The 24,582-nt window shown below is 44.9% G+C and overlaps 1 protein-coding gene across 1 annotated transcript in view; it reads right to left on the bottom strand.

Annotated features, from left to right (window-relative positions):
* Nucleotides 1-944: 944 nt before the first annotated feature.
* The window catches only part of LOC140194882 (putative endothelial lipase), a 48,012-nt gene continuing 24,374 nt past the window's right edge, over nucleotides 945-24,582 (bottom strand). The window contains exons 6-10 of the mRNA XM_072252187.1: nucleotides 23,017-23,259; nucleotides 19,101-19,221; nucleotides 16,652-16,879; nucleotides 10,134-10,238; nucleotides 945-1,387 (exon numbers count right to left, since the gene is read on the bottom strand). Coding sequence (XP_072108288.1) covers nucleotides 1,375-1,387; nucleotides 10,134-10,238; nucleotides 16,652-16,879; nucleotides 19,101-19,221; nucleotides 23,017-23,259 — 710 coding nt within the window. The 3' untranslated portion in view covers nucleotides 945-1,374. The remainder of the gene's footprint in view (nucleotides 1,388-10,133; nucleotides 10,239-16,651; nucleotides 16,880-19,100; nucleotides 19,222-23,016; nucleotides 23,260-24,582) is intronic.

The raw sequence follows: 24,582 nt of genomic DNA, 5'->3' as shown, positions 1-24,582 counted from the left end.
CCGCAGCACAGGTTCCTCCGGCCTACTGAGCCGCACAGGCCAGCAGCCCACTATTTGACCCTAGCCTACTCGCAAGGCAATTTACAATGAACAATGTATTTACTAACCGGTCTGCATTTGGAATGTGGGAAGAAATCAGAGCTCCCAGAAGAAACCTACGTGCACATTTGAAGGAACATTGTTACAGCTAAATAGGACCCTGGTCAGACCCCACTTGGAGTACTGTGCTCAGTTCTGGTCGCCTCACTACAGGAAGGACGTGGAAACCATAGAAAGAATGCAGAGAAGATTTACAAGGATGTTGCCTGGATTGGGGAACATGCCTTATGAGAATAGGTTGAGTGAACTTGGCCTTTTCTCCTTGGAGTGATGGAGGATGAGAGATGAGCTGATAGAGGTGTATAAGATGATGAGAGGCATTGATCATGTGGATAGTCAGAGGCTTTTTCCCAGAGCTGAAATGGCTAACACGAGAGGGCACAGGTTTAAGGTGCTTGGATGTAGGTACAGAGCAGATGTCAGGAGTAAGTTTTTTTTTAATGCAGAGAGTGGTGAGTGCGTGGAATGGGCTGCCAGCAACAGTGGTAGGGGCGGATATGATAGGGTTTTTTAAGAGACTTTTGGATAGATACATGGAGCTTACAAAAATAGAGAGCTATGGGTAACCCTAGGTAATTTCTAAAGTAAGTACATGTTCAGCACAGCTTTGTGGGCCGAAGGGCCTGTATTGTGCTGTAGGTTTTCTATGTTTCTACGAACATGCAGACTTTCTTGCAGATGCCACTGGAATTGAACTCCAGTCTCCGACGCCCCAAGCTGTAATAGTGTCACGCTATCTGTTATGTTACTGTGGTGCCCCAGAACCCATTGAGGCCCACACCCTAGCTACAGTCACAGATGTCAGACAGGGCACACATTTTAATTAATTTCTTCCATTCCAATAATTACAGAAAAATAATTTTATTTTTAGACATAGTCCACATCAAGATATAAATAGCATTTAAACAAAGTCTACATTGTACAAAATTGCAGCAAACCAATATATACAAAACAGACATTTTCTCTTAAATTATCAGTATAAAACTCTATATAACGTACAGCTCTGGAGGTCGCTGCCCTGGCAACCGTAGTGGGCACAAGTGAGTGAACGTGGGCCAACATTCACGGGGCACCTCATTTCATCAATATGCAGTCAAAGATCAGATTGTGTCAGCTAGGAGAAAACTCATGCTAAGCAAGTTCAGTGCGGAGAGCAAAGTGCCCAGCCAGAATCAATTTGTATTCGACGTGACTGCGTTGGCGTTTTCAGATTAGAATCCAGCTCAAGGCATTCTTCAGGTTCCCTCGACGATACGTCAAATTCACTTCAAACATTCATTGTAACAATCTAGAATACAAACAAAAAATGGATGATTAGCTGTATTTATCACACCATCTTTAAAGTTTTTTCCGCCACGCAGTTAATCTGACCGACCATTCTAGTTATTCACCCCTCCCCCACCCCAACCCCTCCATCTAGTACCCCAATCTAAATTATGCACAGCTTTGTGTTGGTGTTGATCCCTGCTGGAAAGTGCTACAGGCCTACTAAAACAAAACTTCATGCCATCCTAAAAAAAAGTTTCTATCACCTCCCCCCCCACCCCGAGGTATCATCATCATTACATCCCATATCGTGTGACATGGGCAATCATGATCTCATGACCATGATCGTTCTTGGCAAATTTTTCTACAGTAGTGGTTTGCCTTTGCTTTCTAGGTAGTGTCTTCACAAGACGGGTGACCCTAGCCATTATCAATACTCTTCGGAGATAGTCTGCCTGGCGTCAGTGGCCGCATAACCAGGACTTGTGATATGCACCATCCACCAGCTGCTCCTGTGCCGCACATGACCATGACCCTGATCAGGGGGCCTAAGCGGCTACTACTCCTTCCAAGGGTGGCATTCAGGCTAGCAGCTTGTAAGGGAAGGAGCGCTTTACAACCCCTTTCATAGCAACCTATCTCCACCCCACCCCCAAGACAGTTAACATAGAAACATAGGTGCAGGAGTAGGCCATTCGGCCCTTCGAGCCTGCTCCGCCATTTATTATGATCATGGCTGATCATCCAACTCAGAACCCTGCACCAGCCTTCCCTCCATACCCCCTGATCCCCGTAGCCACAAGGGCCATATCTAACTCCCTCTTAAATATAGCCAATGAACTGGCCTCAACTGTTTCCTGTGGCAGAGAATTCCACAGATTCACCACTCTCTGTGTGAAGAAGTTTTTCCTAATCTCGGTCCTAAAAGGCTTCCCCTTTATCCTCAAACTGTGACCCCTCATTCTGGACTTCCCCAACATCGGGAACAATCTTCCTGCATCCAGCCTGTCCAATCCCTTTAGGATTTCATACATTTCAATCAGATCCCCCCTCAATCTTCTAAATTCCAATGAGTACAAGCCCAGTTCATCCAGTCTTTCTTCATATGAAAGTCCTGCCATCCCAGGAATCAATCTGGTGAACCTTCTTTGTACTCCCTCTATGGCAAGGATGTCTTTCCTCAGATTAGGGGACCAAAACTGCACACAATACTCCAGGTGTGGTCTCACCAAGGCCTTGTACAACTGCAGTAGTACCTCCCTGCTCCTGTACTCAAATCCTCTTGCTATAAATGCCAGCATACCATTCGCCTTTTTCACCGCCTGCTGTACCCGCATGCCCACTTTCAATGATTGGTGTATAATGACACCCAGGTCTCGTTGCACCTCCCCTTTTCCTAATCGGCCACCATTCAGATAATAATCTGTTTTCCTATTTATCCACATTAAATTGCATCTGCCATGAATTTGCCCACTCACCCAACCTATCCAAGTCACCCTGCATCCTCTTAGCATCCTCCTCACAGCTAACACTGCCGCCCAGCTTCATGTCATCCGCAAACTTGGAGATGCTGCATTTAATTCCCTCATCCAAGTCATTAATATATATTGTAAACAACTGGGGTCCCAGCACTGAGCCTTGCGGTACCCCACTAGTCACTGCCTGCCATTCTGAAAAGGTCCCATTTAGTCCCACTATTTGCTTCCTGTCTGCTAACCAATTCTCTATCCACATCAATACCTTACCCCCAATACCATGTGCTTTAAGTTTGCACACTAATCTCCTGTGTGGGACCTTGTCAAAAGCCTTTTGAAAATCCAAATATACCACATCCACTGGTTCTCCCCTATCCACTCTACTAGTTACATCCTCAAAAAATTCTATGAGATTCGTCAGACATGATTTTCCTTTCACAAATCCATGCTGACTTTGTCCGATGATTTCACCGCTTTCCAAATGTGCTGTTATCACATCTTTGATAACTGACTCCAGCAGTTTCCCCACCACCGATGTTAGGCTAACCGGTCTATAATTCCCCGGTTTCTCTCTCCCTCCTTTTTTAAAAAGCGGGGTTACATTAGCCACCCTCCAATCCTCAGGAACTAGTCCAGAATCTAACGAGTTTTGAAAAATTATCACTAATGCATCCACTATTTCTTGAGCTACTTCCTTATGCACTCTGGGATGCAGACCATCTGGCCCTGGGAATTTATCTGCCTTTAATCCCTTCAATTTACCCAACACCACTTCCCTACTAACATGTATTTCGCTCAGTTCCTCCATCTCACTGGACCCTCTGTCCCCTACTATTTCTGGAAGATTATTTATGTCCTCCTTAGTGAAGACAGAACCAAAGTAATTATTCAATTGGTCTGCCATGTCCTTGCTCCCCATAATCAATTCACCTGTTTCTGTCTGTAGGGGACCTACATTTGTCTTTACCAGTCTTTTCCTTTTTACATATCTATAAAAGCTTTTACAGTCAGTTTTTATGTTCCCTGCCAGTTTTCTCTCATAATCTTTTTTCCCCTTCCTAATTAAGCCCTTTGCCCTCATCTGCTGAATTCTGAATTTCTCCCCGTCCTCAGGTGAGCCACTTTTTCTGGCTAATTTGTATGCTTCTTCTTTGGAATTGATACTATCCCTAATTTCTCTTGTCAGCCACGGGTGCACTATCTTCCTTGATTTATTCTTTTGCCAAACTGGGATGAACAATTGTTGTAGTTCATCCATGCAATCCTTAAATGCTTGCCATTGCATATCCACCGTCAATCCTTTAAGTGTCATTTGCCAGTCTATCTTAGCTAATTCACATCTCATACCTTCAAAGTTACCCCTCTTTAAGTTCAGAACCTTTGTTTCTGAATTAACTATGTCACTCTCCATCTTAATGAAGAATTCCACCATATTATGGTCACTCTTACCCAAGGGGCCTCTCACGACAAGATTGCTAATTAACCCTTCCTCATTGCTCAAAACCCAGTCCAGAATAGCCTGCTCTCTAGTTGGTTCCACGACATGTTGGTTCAAAAAACCATCCCGCATACATTCCAAGAAATCCTCTTCCTCAGCACCTTTACCAATTTGGTTCACCCAATCTACATGTAGATTGAAGTCACCCAGTCACCTGCTGTTCCTTTATTGCACACGTTTCTAACTTCCTGTTTAATACCATCTCCGACCTCACTACTACTGTTAGGTGGCCTGTACACAACTCCCACCAGCGTTTTCTGCCCCTTAGTGTTTTGCAGCTCTACCCATATCGATTCCACATCCTCCCGGCTTATGTCCTTCCTTTCTATTGCATTAATCTCATCTTTAACCAGCAACGCCACCCCACCTCCTTTTCTTTCATGTCTATCCCTCCTGAATATTGAATATCCCTGAATGTTGAGCTCCCATCCTTGGTCACCCTGGAGCCATGTCTCTGTGATCCCAACTATATCATAATCATTATTAACAATCTGCACTTTTAATTCATCCACCTTGTTACGAATGCTCCTTGCATTGACACACAAAGCCTTCAGGCGCTCTTTTACAACTCTCTTAGCCCTTATACAATTATGTTGAAAAGTGGCCCTTTTTGATGCTTGCCCTGGATTTGTCGGCCTGCCACTTTTACTTTTCTCCTTACTACTTTTTTGCTTCTACCCTCACTTTACACCCCTCTGTCTCTCTGCACTGGTTCCCATCCCCCTGTTGTGAACTAACCTCCTTTCGCCTAGCCTCTTTAATTTGATTCCCACCCCCCAACCATTCTAGTTTAAAGTCACCTCAGTAGCCCTCGCTAATCTCCCTGCCAGGATATTAGCAACCATCCTAGTTAGCCCACCCCACCCCCATCACTGCACTGTAAACACTTTCAACTACTTTTTATAATGTTGCTTGTACTGTAAATACTGTACATGCCGGCATTTACGCACATCTGTTCCATATTAAGGGAGAGGAGGTGTTGGAGTTGTTAAAATACATTAGGACAGATAAGACCCCGGGGCCTGACGGAATATTCCCCAGGCTGCTCCACGAGGCGAGAGAAGAGATTGCTGAGCCTCTGGCTAGGATCTTTATGTCCTCGTTGTCCACAGGAATAGTACCGGAGGATTGGAGGGAGGCGAATGTTGTTCCCTTGTTCAAAAAGGGTAGTAGGGATAGTCCAGGTAATTATAGACCAGTGAGCCTTACGTCTGTGGTGGGAAAGCTGTTGGAAAAGATTTTTAGAGATAGTATCTATGGGCATTTAGAGAATCATGCTCAGATCAGGGACAGTCAGCATGGCTTTGTGAAGGGCAGATCGTATCTAACAAGCCTGATAGAGTTCTTTGAGGAGGTGACCAGGCATATAGATGAGGGTAGTGCAGTGGATGTGACCTATATGGATTTTAGTAAGGCATTTGACAAGGTTCCACACAGTAGGCTTATTCAGAAAGTTAGAAGGCATGGGATCAGGGAAGTTTGGCCAGGTGGATTCAGAATTGGCTTGCCTACAGAAGGCAGAGGGTGGTGGTGGAGGGAGTATATTCAGATTGGAGGATTGTGACTAGTGGTGTCCCACAAGTATCTGTTCTGGGACCTGTACTTTTCGTGATTTTTATTAACGACCTGGATGTGAGGGTAGAAGGGTGGGTTGGAAAGTTTGCAGACGACACAAAGGTTGGTGGTGTTGTAGATAGTGTAGAGGATTGTCAAAGATTGCAGAGAGACATTGATAGAATGCAGAAGTGGGCTGAGAAGTGGCAGATGGAGTTCAACCAGGAGAAGTGTGAGGTGGTACACTTTGGAAGGACAAACTTCAAGGCAGAGTACAAAGTAAATAGGATACTTGGTAGTGTGGAGGAGCAGAGGGATCTCGGGGTACATGTCCACAGATCCCTGAAAGTTGCCTCACAGGTGGATAGGGTAGTTAAGAAAGCTTATGGGGTGTTAGCTTTCATAAGTCGAGGGATAGAGTTTAAGAGTTGTGATGTAATGATGCAGCTCTATAAAACTCTGGTTAGGCCACACTTGGAGTATTGTGTCCAGTTCTGGTCACCTCACTATAGGAAGGATGTGGAAGCATTGGAAAGGGTACAGAGGAGATTTACCAGGATGCTGCCTGGTTTAGAAAGTATGCATTATGATCAGAGATTAAGGGAGCTAGGGCTTTACTCTTTGGAGAGAAGGAGGATGAGAGGAGACATGATAGAGGTGTACAAGATAATAAGAGGAATAGATAGAGTGGATAGCCAGCGCCTCTTCCCCAGGGCACCACTGCTCAATACAAGAGGACATGGCTTTAAGGTAAGGGGTGGGAAGTTCAAGGGGATTATTAGAGGAAGGTTTTTTACTCAGAGAGTGGTTGGTGCGTGTAATGCACTGCCTGAGTCAGTGGTGGAGGCAAGATACACTCGTGAAGTTTAAGAGACTTCTAGACAGGTATATGGAGGAATTTAAGGTGGGGTCTTATATGGGAGGCAGGGTTTGAGGGTCGGCACAACATTGTGGGCCAAAAGGCCTGTACTGTGCTGTACTATTCTAACATATCTGTTCTTTAACCTCTAACTTTGTTTTTATATAATTCCTTCATGTTGAATGTTGTTTTGTTGCTTGACACTGACACAGCAAGTTCCTAAATCATGTACTGTGAACATGCAGCACATGGAGAACAAAGTTGACCCTCGATTTGCCACATGTATATGAAAACATTAGGAAGATTTAATACATGTCATGATATTAGTCAGATTAAATACTTGTCATAATAAATCTGGTAAGACGGGAACAATGGTCACACACTCAACATCTCAGCAACAGCTTCTGCCCCTCCACCATCACATTTCAGAACGGACAATGAACCCATGTCCATTAGCTCATGATTTTGCTCTTTTGCACTATTCATTTAATCTTTAAATATATATTTCTTATCATAATTATTTGCAATTTTTATGTATTACATTGTACAGCTGCCACAAAACAATAAATTTCACGCAACATGTCAGTGATATTAATTTAGATTAGATAGATTATGAGGACACTTAGTTCTCGTTTATTGTCATTTAGTAATGCATGCATTAAAAAATGATACAATGTTCCTCCAGAATGATATCACAAGAAACACAAGACAAACCAAGACTAAAACTGGCAAAACCACATAATTATAACATATACCTACAACAGTGCAAAGCAATACCATAATTTGATAAAGAGCAGACCATGGGCACGGGAAAAAAAAGTCCCAAAGTTCCGTTAGCCTCATCATCTCACGCAGGCGGCAGAAGGGAGAAACTCTCCCTGCCATGAACCTCCAAGCACCGACAACTTGCCGATGCAGCACCATTGGAAGCACTCGACCGCAATGGACTCTGAGGCCGTCCGAAAACTTCGAGCCTCCGACCAGCTCTCCGACACCAAGCACCAAGCACTTTGACCCCACCCCGGGCACGGAGCATCAAGCAAAGCCAAGGACTCGGGGCCTTCCCCTCCGGAGATTTCGGACCACACAGTAGCAGCAGCAGCGAAGCAGGCATTTCAGAAGTTTCACCAGATGTTCCTCCGTGCTCTCACGTCTGTCTCCATCAAATCAGGATTGTGCACGGCACCCTACTTAACAAATAACAGACATGACCACCGGAGTGGCCGCTGCGAGCTGCGTCGCACCACCATCTTCTCCTCACCCAAATGAAATTAATGAGGGGGAATCTCATTGAAACCCGTCAAATATTGAAAGACCCAGAAAGAGTGAACGCGAAAGGGATGTTTCCTATAGGAGGCCTCAAAATAGCAGAACAGCCCTTCAGAATGGAGAGCAGGAGGAATTTCTTTAGCCAGAGAGTAGTGAATCCACAGACAGCTGTGGAGGCCAAGTCATTCAGTACATTTTAAGCACAGGTTGATAGGTTCTTGATTAGGCTATGTCCACACTACGCCGGATAATTTTGAAAATGCCAGTTTCAAGTGAAAACGACAGGTGTACACACTAAGCGTTTTTCAAAATATCTCTGTCCACACTAACACGGATATTTGGGTGAATCTCCTCTACTGGGCACGTGGAGGACACACAGAAAACAAGCGAAGAGGAAATGGTGTACTTAGTGCACGTTTGTCCAGTTACAAAGTAGAAAAATTTCAAAGGCATTGTTTTTGGCTCTCACGCAGGAGGACTTAAAACTAAAAAAAAAACAAATACTGGAGCGTATGGAGACAACGGACAGTATGACCCGGCTGATGACGAACATTGAAAAACTGAATAACTCTGTTGCATTAATAAAGCACCTTGTTAAATGTATAAAACGTCTGCATCAGTGTTATCTTGTATTTCCATACAATGTCACATTAGGCTGTTACACATCTATTGTCATAAAAGTACTTGCATAAATAGGTAAACCGCCTTCATACAAGCAAGGACAGAAAACAGGGCAAAGTGAGTATACTTATTTATTCAGTAAGCTATGGGTCGAAGTATTTGGTGAGTACATTTCTAACCCTTCTAGCTTCAGTCTCGTTGCCGTCGGTTCTGAAATTGTTGGGTTACGTGGGGGGTTGTGTTCAAGAAAACAACGAAATGCCGCGCTGCGGCCATCTGTTTCGGCTCGTCATGACAGCATTTTTAAATAGTCAAAAAAGCTCACTTTACAATTTAACTCTCACGTCGTTCACACCGACTGCATGTTATAACAGCCATACGGCAGTGCTTGCGCAGTACCAAGCAGAAACAGAAAAAGCATTGTTGTTGTGGTGTTGTCATGACAGCATTTTTAAATGTCTCTGTTTACCCCGTATACACTACAACGGATATTAGGCATTTTCAGATTTATTCACTCTGGAGACCATTTCTGAAAATCTCCGTTTCCGGGGGATGAAAACGCCGCTTTAGTGTGGACGGAGGGTCAAAACGAAGAGAAAAAGCTTCGTTTTTAAAATTATCCAGCGTAGTGTGGACGTAGCCTTAGTCAAGGTGCCAAAGGGTGCAGCCAGAAGGCAGGAGATTGAGGGTGTGAGGGAAAAAAATAAGCAAATATTGAACGGCAGAGCAGACTCGATGCACTGAATGGCCCAACTCTGCAGCTATGTCTGATACCTCAAGAGTGGGTGGACTTTGTGTTGACTCTATAGCCGCTCAGGAACTGGGTCCTTCACCCGCTCAGGAACCGGCTTTCAACCCGCTCGGGAACCGGGTCTTTCACTACAGGATTTGCCATGTTTGCTTTGCTATTCTAGGAACTGGCTGATCCGACCGATAGTTAAAATATTTTAAAATGAAGTTCAAATGATTAAAATTGTGCATTTTAAAGGTGCATCAGAATGTCTAGTGGATAAGGAAGACCTTCTTCACATAGAGGATAGTGAGAGTGTGGAATAAGCTGCCAGCGGAAGTGGTGGCTGTGGGTTCACTAAAGAGAAACTTGGATAAGTACTTGGAAGGGAAGGGTGAGGAGGCATATTGTCCAGGAGAGGATCGATAGGACTAGGCAGATTAATAACTTGTCACAGACTAGATGGGAAAAAGGCCAGCTAGACTGGGTAATAGGATCTTCCCTCAGGCTGAGGGGCTAATGAATACCCTGCCACCACTGAGGTCTCGTCACTCGGACAGTGAACTGTTTACCTGCATTTTGAATTACATTTTATTGACTTACTTGTGGTAATATTTTGTCCTGTGTGCTGTGTGGATGGGTGTATAGTGATCCAGAGGAACATTGTTTCATTTAGTTGTATATATGTACAGTCAGATGACAATACACTTGGATTTCACCTTTCTGAGCTGTAGTGCTCTATAGCCCTATGAGTCTGTGTACCTGGTTTTATTCTTGACTGGCCAGTGATCCAGACACTTGATATAAGTCAACTCATTCCCAGGCGAGATCTTGGTTGCTGATGGATTGATTGCACAGAATGTATACCTGAAAATAAAAATAGCTTAAAGTTAACATGAAGATGTCTAAACCTCTCCCTCCCTCTCTCTCTCCCTCCCTCTCCCTCCCCCTCCCTCTCCCCCCTCCCCGTCTCCCCCCCTCGCTTTGCCAGTGAACAGAAAAGGAATGGTTCCACCAGCAAAAGTGTAGAGTTTGAGCTTTTGTCCATCCTTATTTTGTAGAAAGTACAACAGTGCAAAACCAAGTTTCTGCACTATTGCCAAGTGCTAGGAATATTTTATTTTACTTTGATAATAAGTTTACTTCAAACTTTCGAAGTTCAAAGTAAGTTTATTATCAGAGTGTGTCTATCTCACCATACACAACCCTGAGATTCATGTTCTTGCAGGCATTCACAGTAGAACAAAGAAATACAATAGAATAAATGAAAAAGTGCAAAGACTGACAAGCAGCCAATGTGCATACAAGACAACAACTGTGCAAATACAAATAATAATTAATAAATAAGTAAATAAATGTAACCGGGTGACCATTGGATCTTATTCAGCATCGTTAAAAGTGTACTTCAGCAGCCATCCGAGTAATGCTAGAATAGTTGTCTGTGCCTTTAAGGGAGACGGTGATGTCATTACGCACGCGCGGGATAGCGGGGAGACCATTTTGCTTTCTGCTGAAGATGTGGTAGGGCGTTGGAAATTGGGTCCCTCCCAAGGCTGGGCATGGTGAGGAAAGATTTTCTCGAGTAAGTGACTCAACGCTGGATTGTGTGACTTGGGCGAAGTTCCTCACCATCCAAGTAGGATTGCCACTACTGTATTTGTACTGTATTAGTTCTGGTATTTTTTATACTGCATATGCAATTCCGTCCATACACAAGGGTGTGGATCGAAAGTTAAACTGGGATTGTAGCAGCAAGAACCGGTTGTAGATTCGTTCATTTTGTTTCGTGACCCTCTTCTGGCACTTAAACATCTAAAACAGATAAAGGAATTAAAACCTGAAAAAGTCTTTGTTGTCCTGAGTGTGTACTTTTTCCCCAGGCTACAAAATAAATAATACTGAGAAGGAGTCGTCGAGTACTTGAAAGTGAGTTCGTAGATTGTGGAATCAGTTCAGAATTGTGGGGAGTGAAGTTATCCTCTCTGGTTCAGGACCCTGATGGCTGAGGAGACATATCTCTTCCTGAACCTGGTGGTGTGGGTCCCGAGGCTCCCGTACCTTCTTCCCGATGGCCGCAGTCACAGTCACAGGAGAGCATGGCCTGGATGGTGGGGGTGCCGGCTGGAGGGGGCTGACTCTGCTCTTCAGCACCAGTTCCAGCACACAGACTGGAGTGCGTTCGCTGCCCGTGCCACCACAGACCCTCAGGTTAACATTGATTTATATACCAACTCTGTCCTTGAGCACATCAACAAGTGTGTAGGTAGAGTGACATCACAAAGACAGATAAAAGTTTTCCCCAGTCAGAAACCATGGATGAACAGAAAAGTTCACCTCCTGCTCAAAGCCAGAGATTCAGCCTTCAGGTCTGGAGACCGGGAGACTTACAGCTCAGCCAGGGCCAACCTGAGGAGGGGAATCTCTCAGGCTAAACACACATACAAACAGAGGATCGAGGAGCATTTCAACTCCTCGGACCCCCAGCGCATGTGGCATGGCATACAGGTCATTACAGACTTCAAACCACCTAGTACTGTGCCCCCTTCCAGCTCTGCTTCCCTCCCTGATGAGCTCAATTACTTCTACACTTGCTTTGACCGAGAGAACAAGGAGGTCACCCTCAAAGTGGATCTCCCACCTGGTGAACTGCCTCTCTCACTTTCCAACTCTGATGTTTGCACCACTCTGAGCAGGGTGAATGTACGGAAGACAGCTGGTTTGGATGGAATACCTGGCCGTGTGCTCAGAGTCTGTGCAGGGCAGTTGGCCAGGGTCTTCACGGACATTTTTAATCTGTCCCTGGCCCAGGCAGTTGTCCCCACAAGCCTCAAGATCGCCACCATCGTGCCAGTGCCGAAGCATTCCACTGCCACGGGCCTGAATGACTTCCACCCAGCTGCACTCACCCCCATCATTGCAAAGTGCTTTGAGAGACTGGTTCTATCACATCTGAAATCCTGTCTGCCCACTACCCTGGACCACCATCAATTTGCCTATCGCACCAACAGCTCAGAGGACGCCATCTCCACGGCATTTCACTCTGCCCTGACCCAACTGGACAGCCCCATCTCTTACGTCAGAATGCTGTTCATTGACTTTAGTTTGGCATTCAATACGGTGATTCCCTCCAAGCTGATCACCAAACTTCACCAGCTTGGTATCAGCTCATCCCTCTGCAATTGGACTTTAGATTTTCTGACCAACAGACCCCAATCAGTTAAGTTAGACAACTCTCACCCTGAACACCGGTGTGTCTCAAGGCTGTGTGCTGAGCCCTCTCTCCTCCCATCTGGGCAGGGCGAAAAGCATTATCAAGGATTCATCTCACCCTAATCATGGACATTTTACTCTCCTCCCATCCGGTAGGCACTGCAGGAGCCTCCACTCCCGCACCAGCAGGCACAGAAAGAGCTTCTTCCCTGAGGATGTGACCCTACTGAACCTCACATCACAGCGCTAAGCAGTATTGCACCCATATTGTACTGTCTCAGTACTTTTATATTTGTGTGCTGTAACACTTACTTTTTATTCGCAGTTATTTTGTAAATAACACTATTCTTTGCATTTCTGGTCAGATGCGAATTGCATTTCATTGGCTTTATATCTGTACTTGGCACAAATGACAATAAAACTGAATCTAATCTAATCTAATGGATACTGTTTTCTTGTGGCAGCGCTCTTTGTAAATGTGCCCAATAGTGGGCAGGGCTTTACCTTTGCTGAACTGCGCTTGATCCATTACTTTTTGTAGGCTTTTCAGTTCTTGCAAGGGGAAGGGTATGAGACGGGGTGGGGAGGAAGAGTCAGATTTCCTAAGTGTTCACTGATATCTGTGAATGCCAGCAAGGTGCAACATTTGGATGTGTCCTTGAAAGGCTGACAAAATGAGAAGAAAAGCAAACGATGCACTTAAGGAGGGCAGAGCGGGATATGACTTACACAGAGAATGAGAGGGCACTGAGGAACGTGATAGACCAGAAGGATCTAGGAATACTGATCCATTGAAAGTGGTATCAAGGGTAGAGAGGGTCGTAAAGAAAGCTTTTGGCACACTAGCCTACATAAATCAAAGTATGAGTACAGGAGTTGGGATGTTATGTTGAAATTGTACAAGACTTTGGTGAGGCCTAATTTGGAGTATTGTCTGCATTTCTGGTCACCTACTGGAAAGATGTAAACAAGATTGAAAGAGTGCAGAGACAACTTACAAGGCTGTTGCTGGGACTTGAGAACCTGAATTAGGGGGAAAGATTGAATAGGACTTTATTTCCTGGGGCATAGGAGAATGAGGGGAGATTTAATAGAGGTATACAAAATTATGAGGGTATAGATAGGGTTTTTCCACTGAGCAGAAGGGTGAAAGGTGAAATGTTTAAAGGGAACATGAGGGGGACCTCTTTACTCAGAGGATGGTGAGAGTGTGGAACGAGCTGTCAGCAGAAGTGGTGGATGCAGATCTGATTTCAACGTTTAAGAGAAGCTTGGGTAGGTACATGGATAGAAGGGGAATGGCCCAGGGGCAGGTCAATGGGGCTACAGTTCAGCATGGACTAGATGGGCTGAAGGGCCTGTTTCTGTGCTGTCATGTCCTATGACTATGCACAGGATATAACTGGATAATAAAAACATTCCCACCAGACAGGGAGTAAACAAGTAGTGTGCGAGACAGAGCCAACGTCTAACCCAATTTACTACCTCATCTTTAATGTCAAGTGATTGAACTCTTTGACCCACTTCCCACATGGGACCTTGTCAAAATCCATGTAGACAACATAAACTGCCTTGCCTTCATCCACTTTCCTGGAAGCTTCCTCAAAAAACTTTATAAAATTGTTTAGACACAATTTGCCACACACAAAGCCACCTCGACTATCACTAATCAGTCCCTGTCTACCCAAATACTTCTACATCGATTCCTCAGAATACCTTCCAATAATCTGACTTGTTCTTAGAGCCTTTCTTACGTAATAAAACAACATTAGCTATCCTCCAAACCTCTGGCACCTAACCCATGGCCAAGGATGCTTTAAATATCTGTGTTCAAACTCCTACAACTTCTTCACTAGCCTCCCACACGGTCCGAGGGAACATATTGTCAGGCCCTGGGGATTTATTCCCCTCCAATTTGCCTCAAACCAGCAAACACCTCCTCCTCTGTAATCTACTCAGGGTCCATGAAGTTGATGCTGCGTTGCCTCACTTCTACAGACTGTGTCCATCTCCTGAGTACATACTGATGCAAAAAATCCATGTAAGATCTCCCCACAAAATGCTGGAAGAACTCAGCAGGCCAGACAGCATCTATGGAAAAAGGTGAAGTTGACATTTCAGCCTGAGACATCGACTGTACCTTTTTCCATCGATGCTGCCTGACCTGCTGAGTTCCTCCAGCATTTTCTGCGTGTTTCTTGGATTTCCAACATCTGCAGATTTTCTCTTGTTTAAGATCTCCCCAGTCCTTTTTTGGCTCCAAGTATAGATTACCACCCCGATCTTCCAGAAGACCAATTTTGTCACTTGCAATCCCTTTGCTCTTAATATATCTGCCGAAGCTCTTGGGATTCTCCTTCATCTTGTCTGTCAGAGAAACTTCATGCCTTCTTTTAGCCCCCCTGATTTCCTTCTTTAGTGTTCTCTTGCATTTCTTATACTCCATAAGCTCCTCATTTGTCCCTACCTGCCTAGACCTGCTATGCACCTCCTTTTCCTTAACCAGGGCCTCAATCTCTCTCAAAAACCAAGGTTCCCTTAACATGTTATTCTTGCCTTTATTCTGACAGGCACAGAAAAACTCTACTCTCAAAATTCAGCTTTTGAAGGCCTCCCACTTACCAAGTACACCTTTGCCAGGATACAACCTGACCCAACCACTGTCGCGATGAGGCCAGTCTCAGGTTGGAGGAACAACACCTTATATTCTCTCTGGGTGGCCTCCAAACGATGGCATGAAGATCGATTTCTCGAAGTTCTAGTAAGGTTCCCCGCCCCACTCCCCCCCCCCCCCCCGTTTCACCATTCTCCTCTCTCACCTTTTCTCCTTACTTGCCCATCACCTCCCTTTGGTGGTCCTCCTCCTTTTCTTTCTTCCAAGGCCTCCTATCCTCTCCTATCAGACTCCCCCTCCCACAGCCCTTTATCCTTTTCACCAATCAACTTCCCAGCTCTTTACTTCAGCCACCATTTCTGGCTGAGACCCATCATCAGGACTAGAAAGGAAGGGAGCAGAAGACAGAAGATGAGGAGAGGGGAAGGAGTACGAGCTGGCAGGTGAAAGGTGAGACCAGGTGAGGGGGGAATGTGGGTGGGTTATAGGTGAGACCAGGTGAGATGTAGATGGGAGGGTGGGGCAGGGGAGGTGAAGTAAGAAGCTGCAAGGCGATATGTGGAAGAGCTAGAGGGCTGGAGAAGAAATCTGATAGGAGAGGGCAGTGGACCACAAGAGAAAGGGAAGGAGGAGGGACACCAGAGAGAGGTAATGGGCAGGTGGGGAAAAGAGAAAGGTTAAGAGGGGAGCCAGAGTGGGGAATGGAAAATGCAGGAGGGGAGGGGAAGAATTTACTAGAAGTTGGAGAAATCAAAGCTCATAAAACATAAGGAGCGTAATTAGGCCATTCAGCCCAACAAGTCGGATCCTGCATTCCATTGTGGCTGATTTTATTGTTCCTCACGATCCCATTTTCCTGCCTTCTTCCTGTAACTTTTGACACCTGAACCTATCTATCAATGTTTAAATATACTCAATAACTTGGCTTCCAAAGCTAGCTGTGGCAATGAAGTCCTCAGATTCACCACACTCAGGCTAAAAAAATTCCTTTTCATCTCTGCTCTGAATGGACGTCCACTATTCGGACATCGTGTCCTCTGGACCTAGACTCACCCACTGCAGGGAACTGTAATGAATTCTTTGGACCTGTGCAGGGCGCCAGACAACATTGGGTGCTGAGGTTTTCAGAGCACCCAAATTGGTTAATTGTTGTTTAAGGACAGTCATTAATCGTTTAGAGTTGCTTGTGCTCATCTCGAGCAACTCGCTCTTTGTAATGCGGTCTCCAGATGCCTTCTGTTTACTGTAAGCTTGTTAATTTTGATAGGCTCAGGGATTCCATCTTGTTTTCATTATAACCAGATGCCTGATTAGCACTAATTGCAGAGTCTAGTTTTGAGAACGTTATCTCTCTCCCCCTCCCTACTCATTGTGAAGGTGGTGTCATGGTTGTGTAGCAGTTAGCACTATGCTACCTATCGCCAGTGCCTTGATGCCCTTAGAAGGTCATACTCACTTCTTCTGTGTTTCCCCAGACTTCACTCGTATCTTCCTTATCTCCAGCTCATTCAGATCTGTGTCCCAATCAGAGGGCGACCCGTACCACAAACTTTTCAAATTTGTCCAAAACGACCACGACGAGGTGGGTTTCTCCCAGCTCAGTTTAATCCTCAGCAAGTCCCCGATCTCCTCCTCCAGGTAGAGGAGAAAAGAATGTGTTCTGTTTGCACTAATTTGTTCAGGCCTGAAAGAAAGCATTCATCTCACATTGAGAATAGAACGTAGAACAGTTTGATTTCAATATTTAAGAGCTATTTGGGCACCTACATGGATGGGAGGGGTACGGAGGACAATGGTCCAGGTGGTGGTCAATGGGATGAGGCAGAATAACAGCTCAGCACACAATAGATGGGCTGAAGGGCCTGTTTCTGTGCTGCAAAGCTCTATAACCATATGAGCACCAGCCCTTCAGCCCACAATCTTAAGCCAACCTTTTAACCTACTCCAAGATCATTCTAACCCTTCCCTCCCACATAGCCCTCTATTATCTTTCATCCATGAGCCAATCTGAGAGTTTCTTAAACACTCCTAACGTATCTGCCTGTCCCACCACTGCTGGCAGTGCATTCCACGCACACACCACTCTGTGTAGAAAAACTTCTGACATCCCTATGTTTCCATCCAATCACCATCTACATGCTTACATGCTCTTGTATCTCCATGTAGGTGCTTAAACATTTTAATAAAGTTTTATTACTTTCTAATTTCATCAGGTTTACCTGATGTCCACATTTACCTTGACTCTAGTAATCCTTGAAGGACTTGAGGGAAGATTTAATAGAGGTATATGACATTGAGGGATATAGACAGGGTAAATGCAAGTTCATGTTTTGTTGAAGTTGTACAAGACTTGACGAAGCCAAATTTGGAGTACTGGGTGGAGTTTAGTTCACCTACCTACAGGAAAGATGTAAGTAAGTTTGAAAGAGTACAGAGAAAATTTACTAGGATGTTGCTGGGACTGAAGGACCTGAGTTATATAGAAATATTGGATAGGTTATGACCAGATCCCTTTTATACTCAGAATACAGAAGATAAAGTGTAGATTTTATAGAGGTATATAAAATTACAAGGGGTACAGATAAGGTAGATGCTCCTAACTGAGGTTGTGTGGAACTACAACCAGGTGTCATGGGTTAAGGGTGAAAGCTGAAAAGTTTAAGGGGAACATGAGGGTAAACATCTTCACTCAGAAAGTCGTGAGAGTGTGGAACGAGCTGCCAGCACAAGTAGTGCATGCAAGCTCGATTTCAACATTTTAGGGAAGTTTGAATAGGTACATGGATGGTAGGGGTATGGAGGGCTGTGGTCCCAGTGCAGGTCGATGGAGCAGGCAGTCTAAATGGTTTGCATGGACTAAATGAGCCTGTTTCTGTACTGTACTCTTCTATGACTCTAAGGCGGTTTTGCACTGAGGCTGAGTGAGACCAGATCTAGAGGTCATAAGTTAAGGGTGAAAGATGAAATGTTTAAGGGGAACATGAGGGCGAATTTCTTCACTCAGCGGGTGGTGAGAGTGTGGAACGAGCTGCCAGCAGTAGTAGTGGATGCAAGTTCGATTTCAATATTTAAGTGAACGGGGGTTTGATTGGAATATTTATGGTCAAGGTGCAGGCTAATGGGACTAGACAGAACAATCGTTTGACACAAGCTAAATGGGCCAAGGGGCATAAGTGTTCTAGGAGTGCAACCACTCGAGTCAAGTAGATTCCAAGATGGCGCTGGCAACACATGGCAATGTTCTGTGGACTGCTCAAAACCTCCAGGTATACTTCGGAGCTACTGGCGTTGGAAAGTGCAGCCTGCAACTTCCCTTTACGTAACATCCGTCCATCTTGTAGTGTGTGGTTTTCCATCGATTCTATCATGGTTTCTTTGTATTTACTGTGAATGCTCACAATAAAATAATCTCAGGGTAGTGTATGGTGACATATACGTAGTTTGAAAATAAACTTACTTTGAACTTTGTGCATGATGTTCTCCTAAAGGTTTGGCGTGCTCTCTGACAAGAGAGAATTTTAATTTGGACAAGTACATGTGGGACTTTCAAGAAACTTTGAACTCTTTTACTGTGCCATGGACTGTTCTTCATCAAGTTATGGTATTGTTGCACTGTTGTAACTATATGTCATAATTATGTGGTTTTGTTAGTTTTTTCAATCTTGGTCTGTCTTGTGTTTTGTGATATCACACCGGAGCAATATTGTATCATTTCTTAATGCATGCATTACTAAATGACAATAAAAGAGGACTGCGTGTCCTCATAATCTAAAAAATCTACATGGACTAGATGGGCTGAAGGGCCTGATTCTGTGCTGTAGTGTTCTACAAGTCTATGACTCAATAACACATCCCTGCACCCCCCCCCCAGTCAGGTTTCAGACACACCACTTTACTCTACATACATTTCGATACTGGTCTTCCTGCTGTCGAGTGCAGTGCCATACAAGTTGACATTCAGTTTGGGGTTGGAGTCTTCTATTGCTGTTGCACTGAATAAGTGCATCTTTAGCTGATAGTGGAACACTGAAAAAGATAAAAGGCAGAGAATGATGTTACTCCCTGTGCACGACACCATGATACAGTTTCAACGTTCCTGCACAACCCAGCTGTGACTTTGGAGTCCAAGGTAAGCGTCTCGGTAACGCAGTGGCTAACACCACGCTTTACAGTACAGATGGCTCGGGTTCAATTCCTGCCACTGCCTGCAAGGAGCTTCTACGTTCTCCCCGTGAAAATCTGGGTTCCCTCTGGGTGCCCCAGTTTCCTCCCATAGTCCAGATGTCTACCGGTTGGTGGGTTAACTGGTCGTTGTAACTTGTCCCGTGATTTAATTTGGATTAAATAATCCGTGGTTGCTGGGCAGAATGGTCAGAAGGGCCCATTTCGAGCTGTATCTCAATAAATAAATAGAACTAACAGAACAGTGGAGGGGGATGAGCATTGATGTAAGATTATTATCGAAGTACACGTCACCATATACAACCCTGAGGTTCGTTTTCTTACGGGCATTCTCTGCTAATACAAGAAACACAATAGAATCAATGATAGACCACGCAAAACAGGACAGACAAACAACCAATGCACAAAAACAAGCAAACAAACTGTGCAAATACAAAATGAAAGAGAAAGAAATAATAATAACAAAAATAATAAGTAAATAAATAACGAGAAAGTGAGATGAAGAGTGTTTGAAAGTGAGTTCACAGGTGGTGGGAACAGTTCAGTGTTGTGTTGAGTGAAGTTCTGGATAACCCTACATTGGGACTGGAGGGGGAATTGAAGGGGACAAGCAGCCCAGGTGACGGGTCTCAGCCTGAAACATCGACTGTTTATTTCCCTGCACAGATGCTGCCTGACCTGCTGAGTTCTCCAGCATTTTGTCTGTTGCTCTGGATTTCCAGCATCTGCTGAATCTAAGCACAAGACCCTCCAGACGCTGGAAATTCAAAGCAACACACACAGGATGCTGGAGGAACTTGGCAGGTCGGGCTGCATCAGTGGAAATGTCGACATTTCAGGCCGAGACCATTCTTCAGGACTGGAAAGGAAGAGGGAAGTTGCCAGAATAAGGTGGTTGGGGGAAAGGGAAGGAGAATAGTGAGAAGGGAAGTCTTATGGGTGGAGGGGACAGGAAGTGAAGAAAGAGGCTGACAGGCGATAGGTGGAAGAGGAAAAGGGCTGGAGAAGAAGGAATCTGATAGGAGAGGAGAGTGGACCGTGGGAGAAAGGGAAGGAGGAGGGGTATCGGGGAAGGTGATAGGCAGATGAGGAGAAGAGGCCAGAGCAGGGAAATGAAGAAGAGGGAAGGGGGAGGGAAAAATTACCACGAGTTGGCAAAATTGATGTATATAATCTGCAGAATCTCGAGTTTATAACATAACAGTGGTTGTTACCCTTACCACAGAAGGAGGAGCTTAGGAGAATTAATGGCACCTCCTTCGCTTGCATCTTCAGAAACAGCTCTATTTTTATCTTTAATATCTCTATTTTTCCCTTTCAGGGCTCTTTTGAAGACCCTGAACTGGATTCACACGCTGACTACGGTTCTTTGCAGGAATGGGACCCGCTTTCGGGGTTTCACGACTGACCATTATTCAGCACGCCAAGGGCGCGGCCTAAGAGCTCAGGAGGGCTGAGATCTCGTGGCTCTGGAGACTGGCGGATCGAAGGTCACTGTCCGGGCAGGAGATCAGTGTGTCATGGGAGATGGAAGATCTAAGGCTGTGTGCCCAGAGACCCGAGATCTTCAGGCACAGAAAAAGCGACGCTACGGACTTTTAACATCATAAACCAGCGAGTTGTTTGTTGTGTCTCTCCTCCCACTGTGAAACGGGGACACCTCTTTCCCTTATTAGGGGGAGAGAGAGCCTGTGGTATGTTGAATACCAGGTGAACAAGCAGTCTTTGGAGAACTGCAAGTCTGTCTTTGCTGTTACTTTGCTCACGTTTGAGTGCTCGGTGGCAAATGCCAATTTTTTTTTGCCGGTGAGGGGAGGGGGAATCGTTGCTTGCTGCCGCTTACGTGCAGGAGGGAGGGGAGCCGGGGGGGACTTCGGGGTTCTAACTTTTAACTGTCATTCATTCTCCTCTGTTTTTTTGTGGATGGTTGTGAAGAAAAAGCATTTCAGGATGTATATTGTATATATTTCTCTGACATTAAATGTACCTTTGAACCTTTGAAACAAAGGGCCCCGCCTTCTCAGTTAACAGGTGCAGGAGGTTTCGACATTGACAGAATCAGTGGAGTGTCAGATTTCCCTTCATCTCTCCATTTACTTTACATTGTGGAATGCAGTGAGTAAAGGACAATTTGAGAGGGGTTTCCAGCGATCCAGTTTCTTCAGTAACGGTGTACACACACAAACAAGGCGACCTGGACCCACAACACCTCATCAGGCAAGGCAGCAGAGCAGCATCTCTACGTTCTGAGTAGCCTGAGCTGCATAGGGCTCCTCTGTCCCAGTCTAACCACCTTCTACAGTACTGACATTACAAAGCATTACGGACATTGCAAGGCATCAGGTCACAAGACTCTACATAGGACAGTAAAAACCACAGAGGATCACCATGTCCCCCTTCCCCCCCAGTACTGATATTTACCGGGAGCATTTTATACGAATGCCTTGAAGCATTGTTGACCATCCCCACCAACACCCATCCCACAGTCTCTCTGACCCACCACTGTCAGGAAGGAGGTACAGGAGCATCAGGACTGGGACTGTCAGACTGGGTAACAGCTTATTCCCTCAGGCTGTGAGACTAATGAATACCCTGCCACCACCGAGGTCTCGTCACCAGGAGAGCGAGCTGTTTACTGTTTACCTGTGCTGTACACTACATGCACTCTGAATTAACTTATCTGTGCAACATTCTGGTTTATGTCTGTGTGTGATACATGTTGTGTGGGTGCACAGTAGTCCAGAGGAACGTTGTCCATATATACAACCAAATGAAACAATCAGATGACAAAAAATTTGAACTTGAATTTAACCCAAGCAGTCCTAGTCCACTGGAGGCAAAGAAGGCCTGTCCTGTGGTTAGACAACTGTGTATGTGTGGGGCTCGTTTTGCAATCTTTCACCTTTAAGATTATAAGATAGTCGCCCATTTTTATTACACTTCGTAATTTTATTTTTAAGATCACCCCCTCAACCATCAGGCTCTTGAACCAGAGCGAATAACTTCACTCAGCCCAACATTGAACTGATTCCACAACCCATGTACTTAAGCCGTTTAAATATCATGATTTCCATATTATTGGCTGGTTTATTTATTATTACTATTATCTTTTCTCTTTTTGTATTTGCACAGTTTGTCTTTTGCACACTGGTTGCTTGTCCGTCTCTGCTGGGTGTGGTTTTTCATTGGTTCTACTGTGTTTCTTTGTATTTACTGTGAATGCCCACAAGGAAATGAATCTCAGGGTTGTATATGGTGACATATATGTACTTTGACAATAAATTTACTTTGAACTTTATGGGACCCACTGTCATGCCAGACTAAATTGAAGTCTAAAGTTTATCTCTCACATGTACATTGAATGCACCGTTTGCATTAACAACCAACACAGCCGAGGAGGACCTGGGGGCAGCCCACAAGTGTCACTACACACTCTGGCACCGACATGGCGTACCCACAACGCTCAGCAGAACAACACAGAACACAGCAAGCCACAACCAACAGCAAAACAAGCCCTGCTCCTCCAACCCACCCAAGCACATACACAGCCTCTAACCCCACAACCCCTCAGCCTCCAGCGGACTCACACTCAAACACTGAACTTTCCACTTCCCCCGTGTGACAAGCTGGATAACTTACCTTTAAAGGGCATGTCCGCCCTGGTCTTCAGGTACATCCTTTTTATACGTTTACTTCTGATTTTATTCACATTGTAGCCTAATTTGTTGCAACGGTTCTTCCGGCAGCTGAGGCACATCCCCTTCTCAAACGTCTTGGTGTCTGGACAGCGATACACCCAACTCTGCTTATCCTGATTGAGGATGGAGTCGACGAAGAGGTGCACAGAGCGTTCATGGTCACAGTAAACCACTTCACCCAGATCTGCCAACGGAAAGAAGGAAAGTAACCTAATACTGAGAGCTGATACTGTGGCATTCTCCCCCTCAGGGAGCCACCCAGGTACAGATCTACAAATCTACAAGACCACAAGACAGGAGAAGAATTAGGCCATTCGGCCCATCGAGTCTGCTCCACCATTCCATCATGGCTGGTTTATTGTCCCTCTCAACCCCATTCTCCTGTCTTCTCCCTGTAACCTTTGACACCCTGACTAATCAAGAACCTGTCAACCTCTGCTTTAACTATACTCAATGACCTGGCCTCCACAGCTGTCCGTGGCAATGAATTCCACAGATTCACATCCCCTTAGCTAAAGAAATTTCTCCTCATCTCTGTTCGAAAGGGATCTCCCTGTATTCTGAGGCTATGCTCTCAGGTACTAAACTCCCCCCACTATGGGAAACATACTCTCCACATCCACTCTATCTGTGCCCTCTGGTCCCAGACTCCCCTACTCCCCCACTAAGGGAAACACGTTCTCCACATCCACTCTATCTGTGCCCTCTGGTCCTAGACTCCCCCACTATGGGAAACACGCTCTCCACATCCACGCTATCTGTGCCCTCTGGTCCCAGACTCCCCCACTATGGGAAACACGCTCTCCACATCCACTCTGTCTTGTCCTTTCAACATTTGATCTGTTTCAATGAGATCTCCCCCTAATTCTTCTAAACTCTACCGAGTACTGGCCCAGAGCCCTCAAACACTTCTCATACATTAACCCTTTCCTTCCTGGGATCATTCTCATGAACTTCCCCTGGACCCTCTCCAATGCCAGCACACCCTTCCTTAGATAAGTGGCTCACAATACTCCATGTGCAGTCTGACCAATACCTTATAAAGCCTCAGCAACACATCCTTGCTTTTATATTCTAGTCCTCTCAAACTGAACGCTAACATTACATTTGCCTTCCTCACCACTGACTTAACCTATTCTTCTACAGTTGGAATTTTTAACTCTAACTTGTATATCAATGACATATTGACATATCTATATTTAATACTAAGGGATGCAGACTCAGTTGCCAATTTAAACACCAGCTCAAAACCTATTTATTTAGCCTCACCTTTAACTAACATCTTTGACTTTCATTTTCAAGTTTTTTTTAATTGTATTTTCATGTTTGCAGTTTATCCCATTGTAAACACTTTGAACCACATCGTTCGTATGAAAAGTGCTCAGTAAGTAAGTTATTATTACTAACAACAGGTAAATACAGGAGGGGCACTGTTCTGTCTAATCTGTGTGGAGCACAGTCTCGCAGTGACTGAAATGCTCTCACACACATAGCCTTTGTAGACGTG

Source organism: Mobula birostris, chromosome 3 (assembly GCF_030028105.1).
Source record: "Mobula birostris isolate sMobBir1 chromosome 3, sMobBir1.hap1, whole genome shotgun sequence".
Taxonomy (NCBI): domain Eukaryota; kingdom Metazoa; phylum Chordata; class Chondrichthyes; order Myliobatiformes; family Myliobatidae; genus Mobula; species Mobula birostris.
This window is presented reverse-complemented; position numbering and strand designations above follow the sequence as displayed.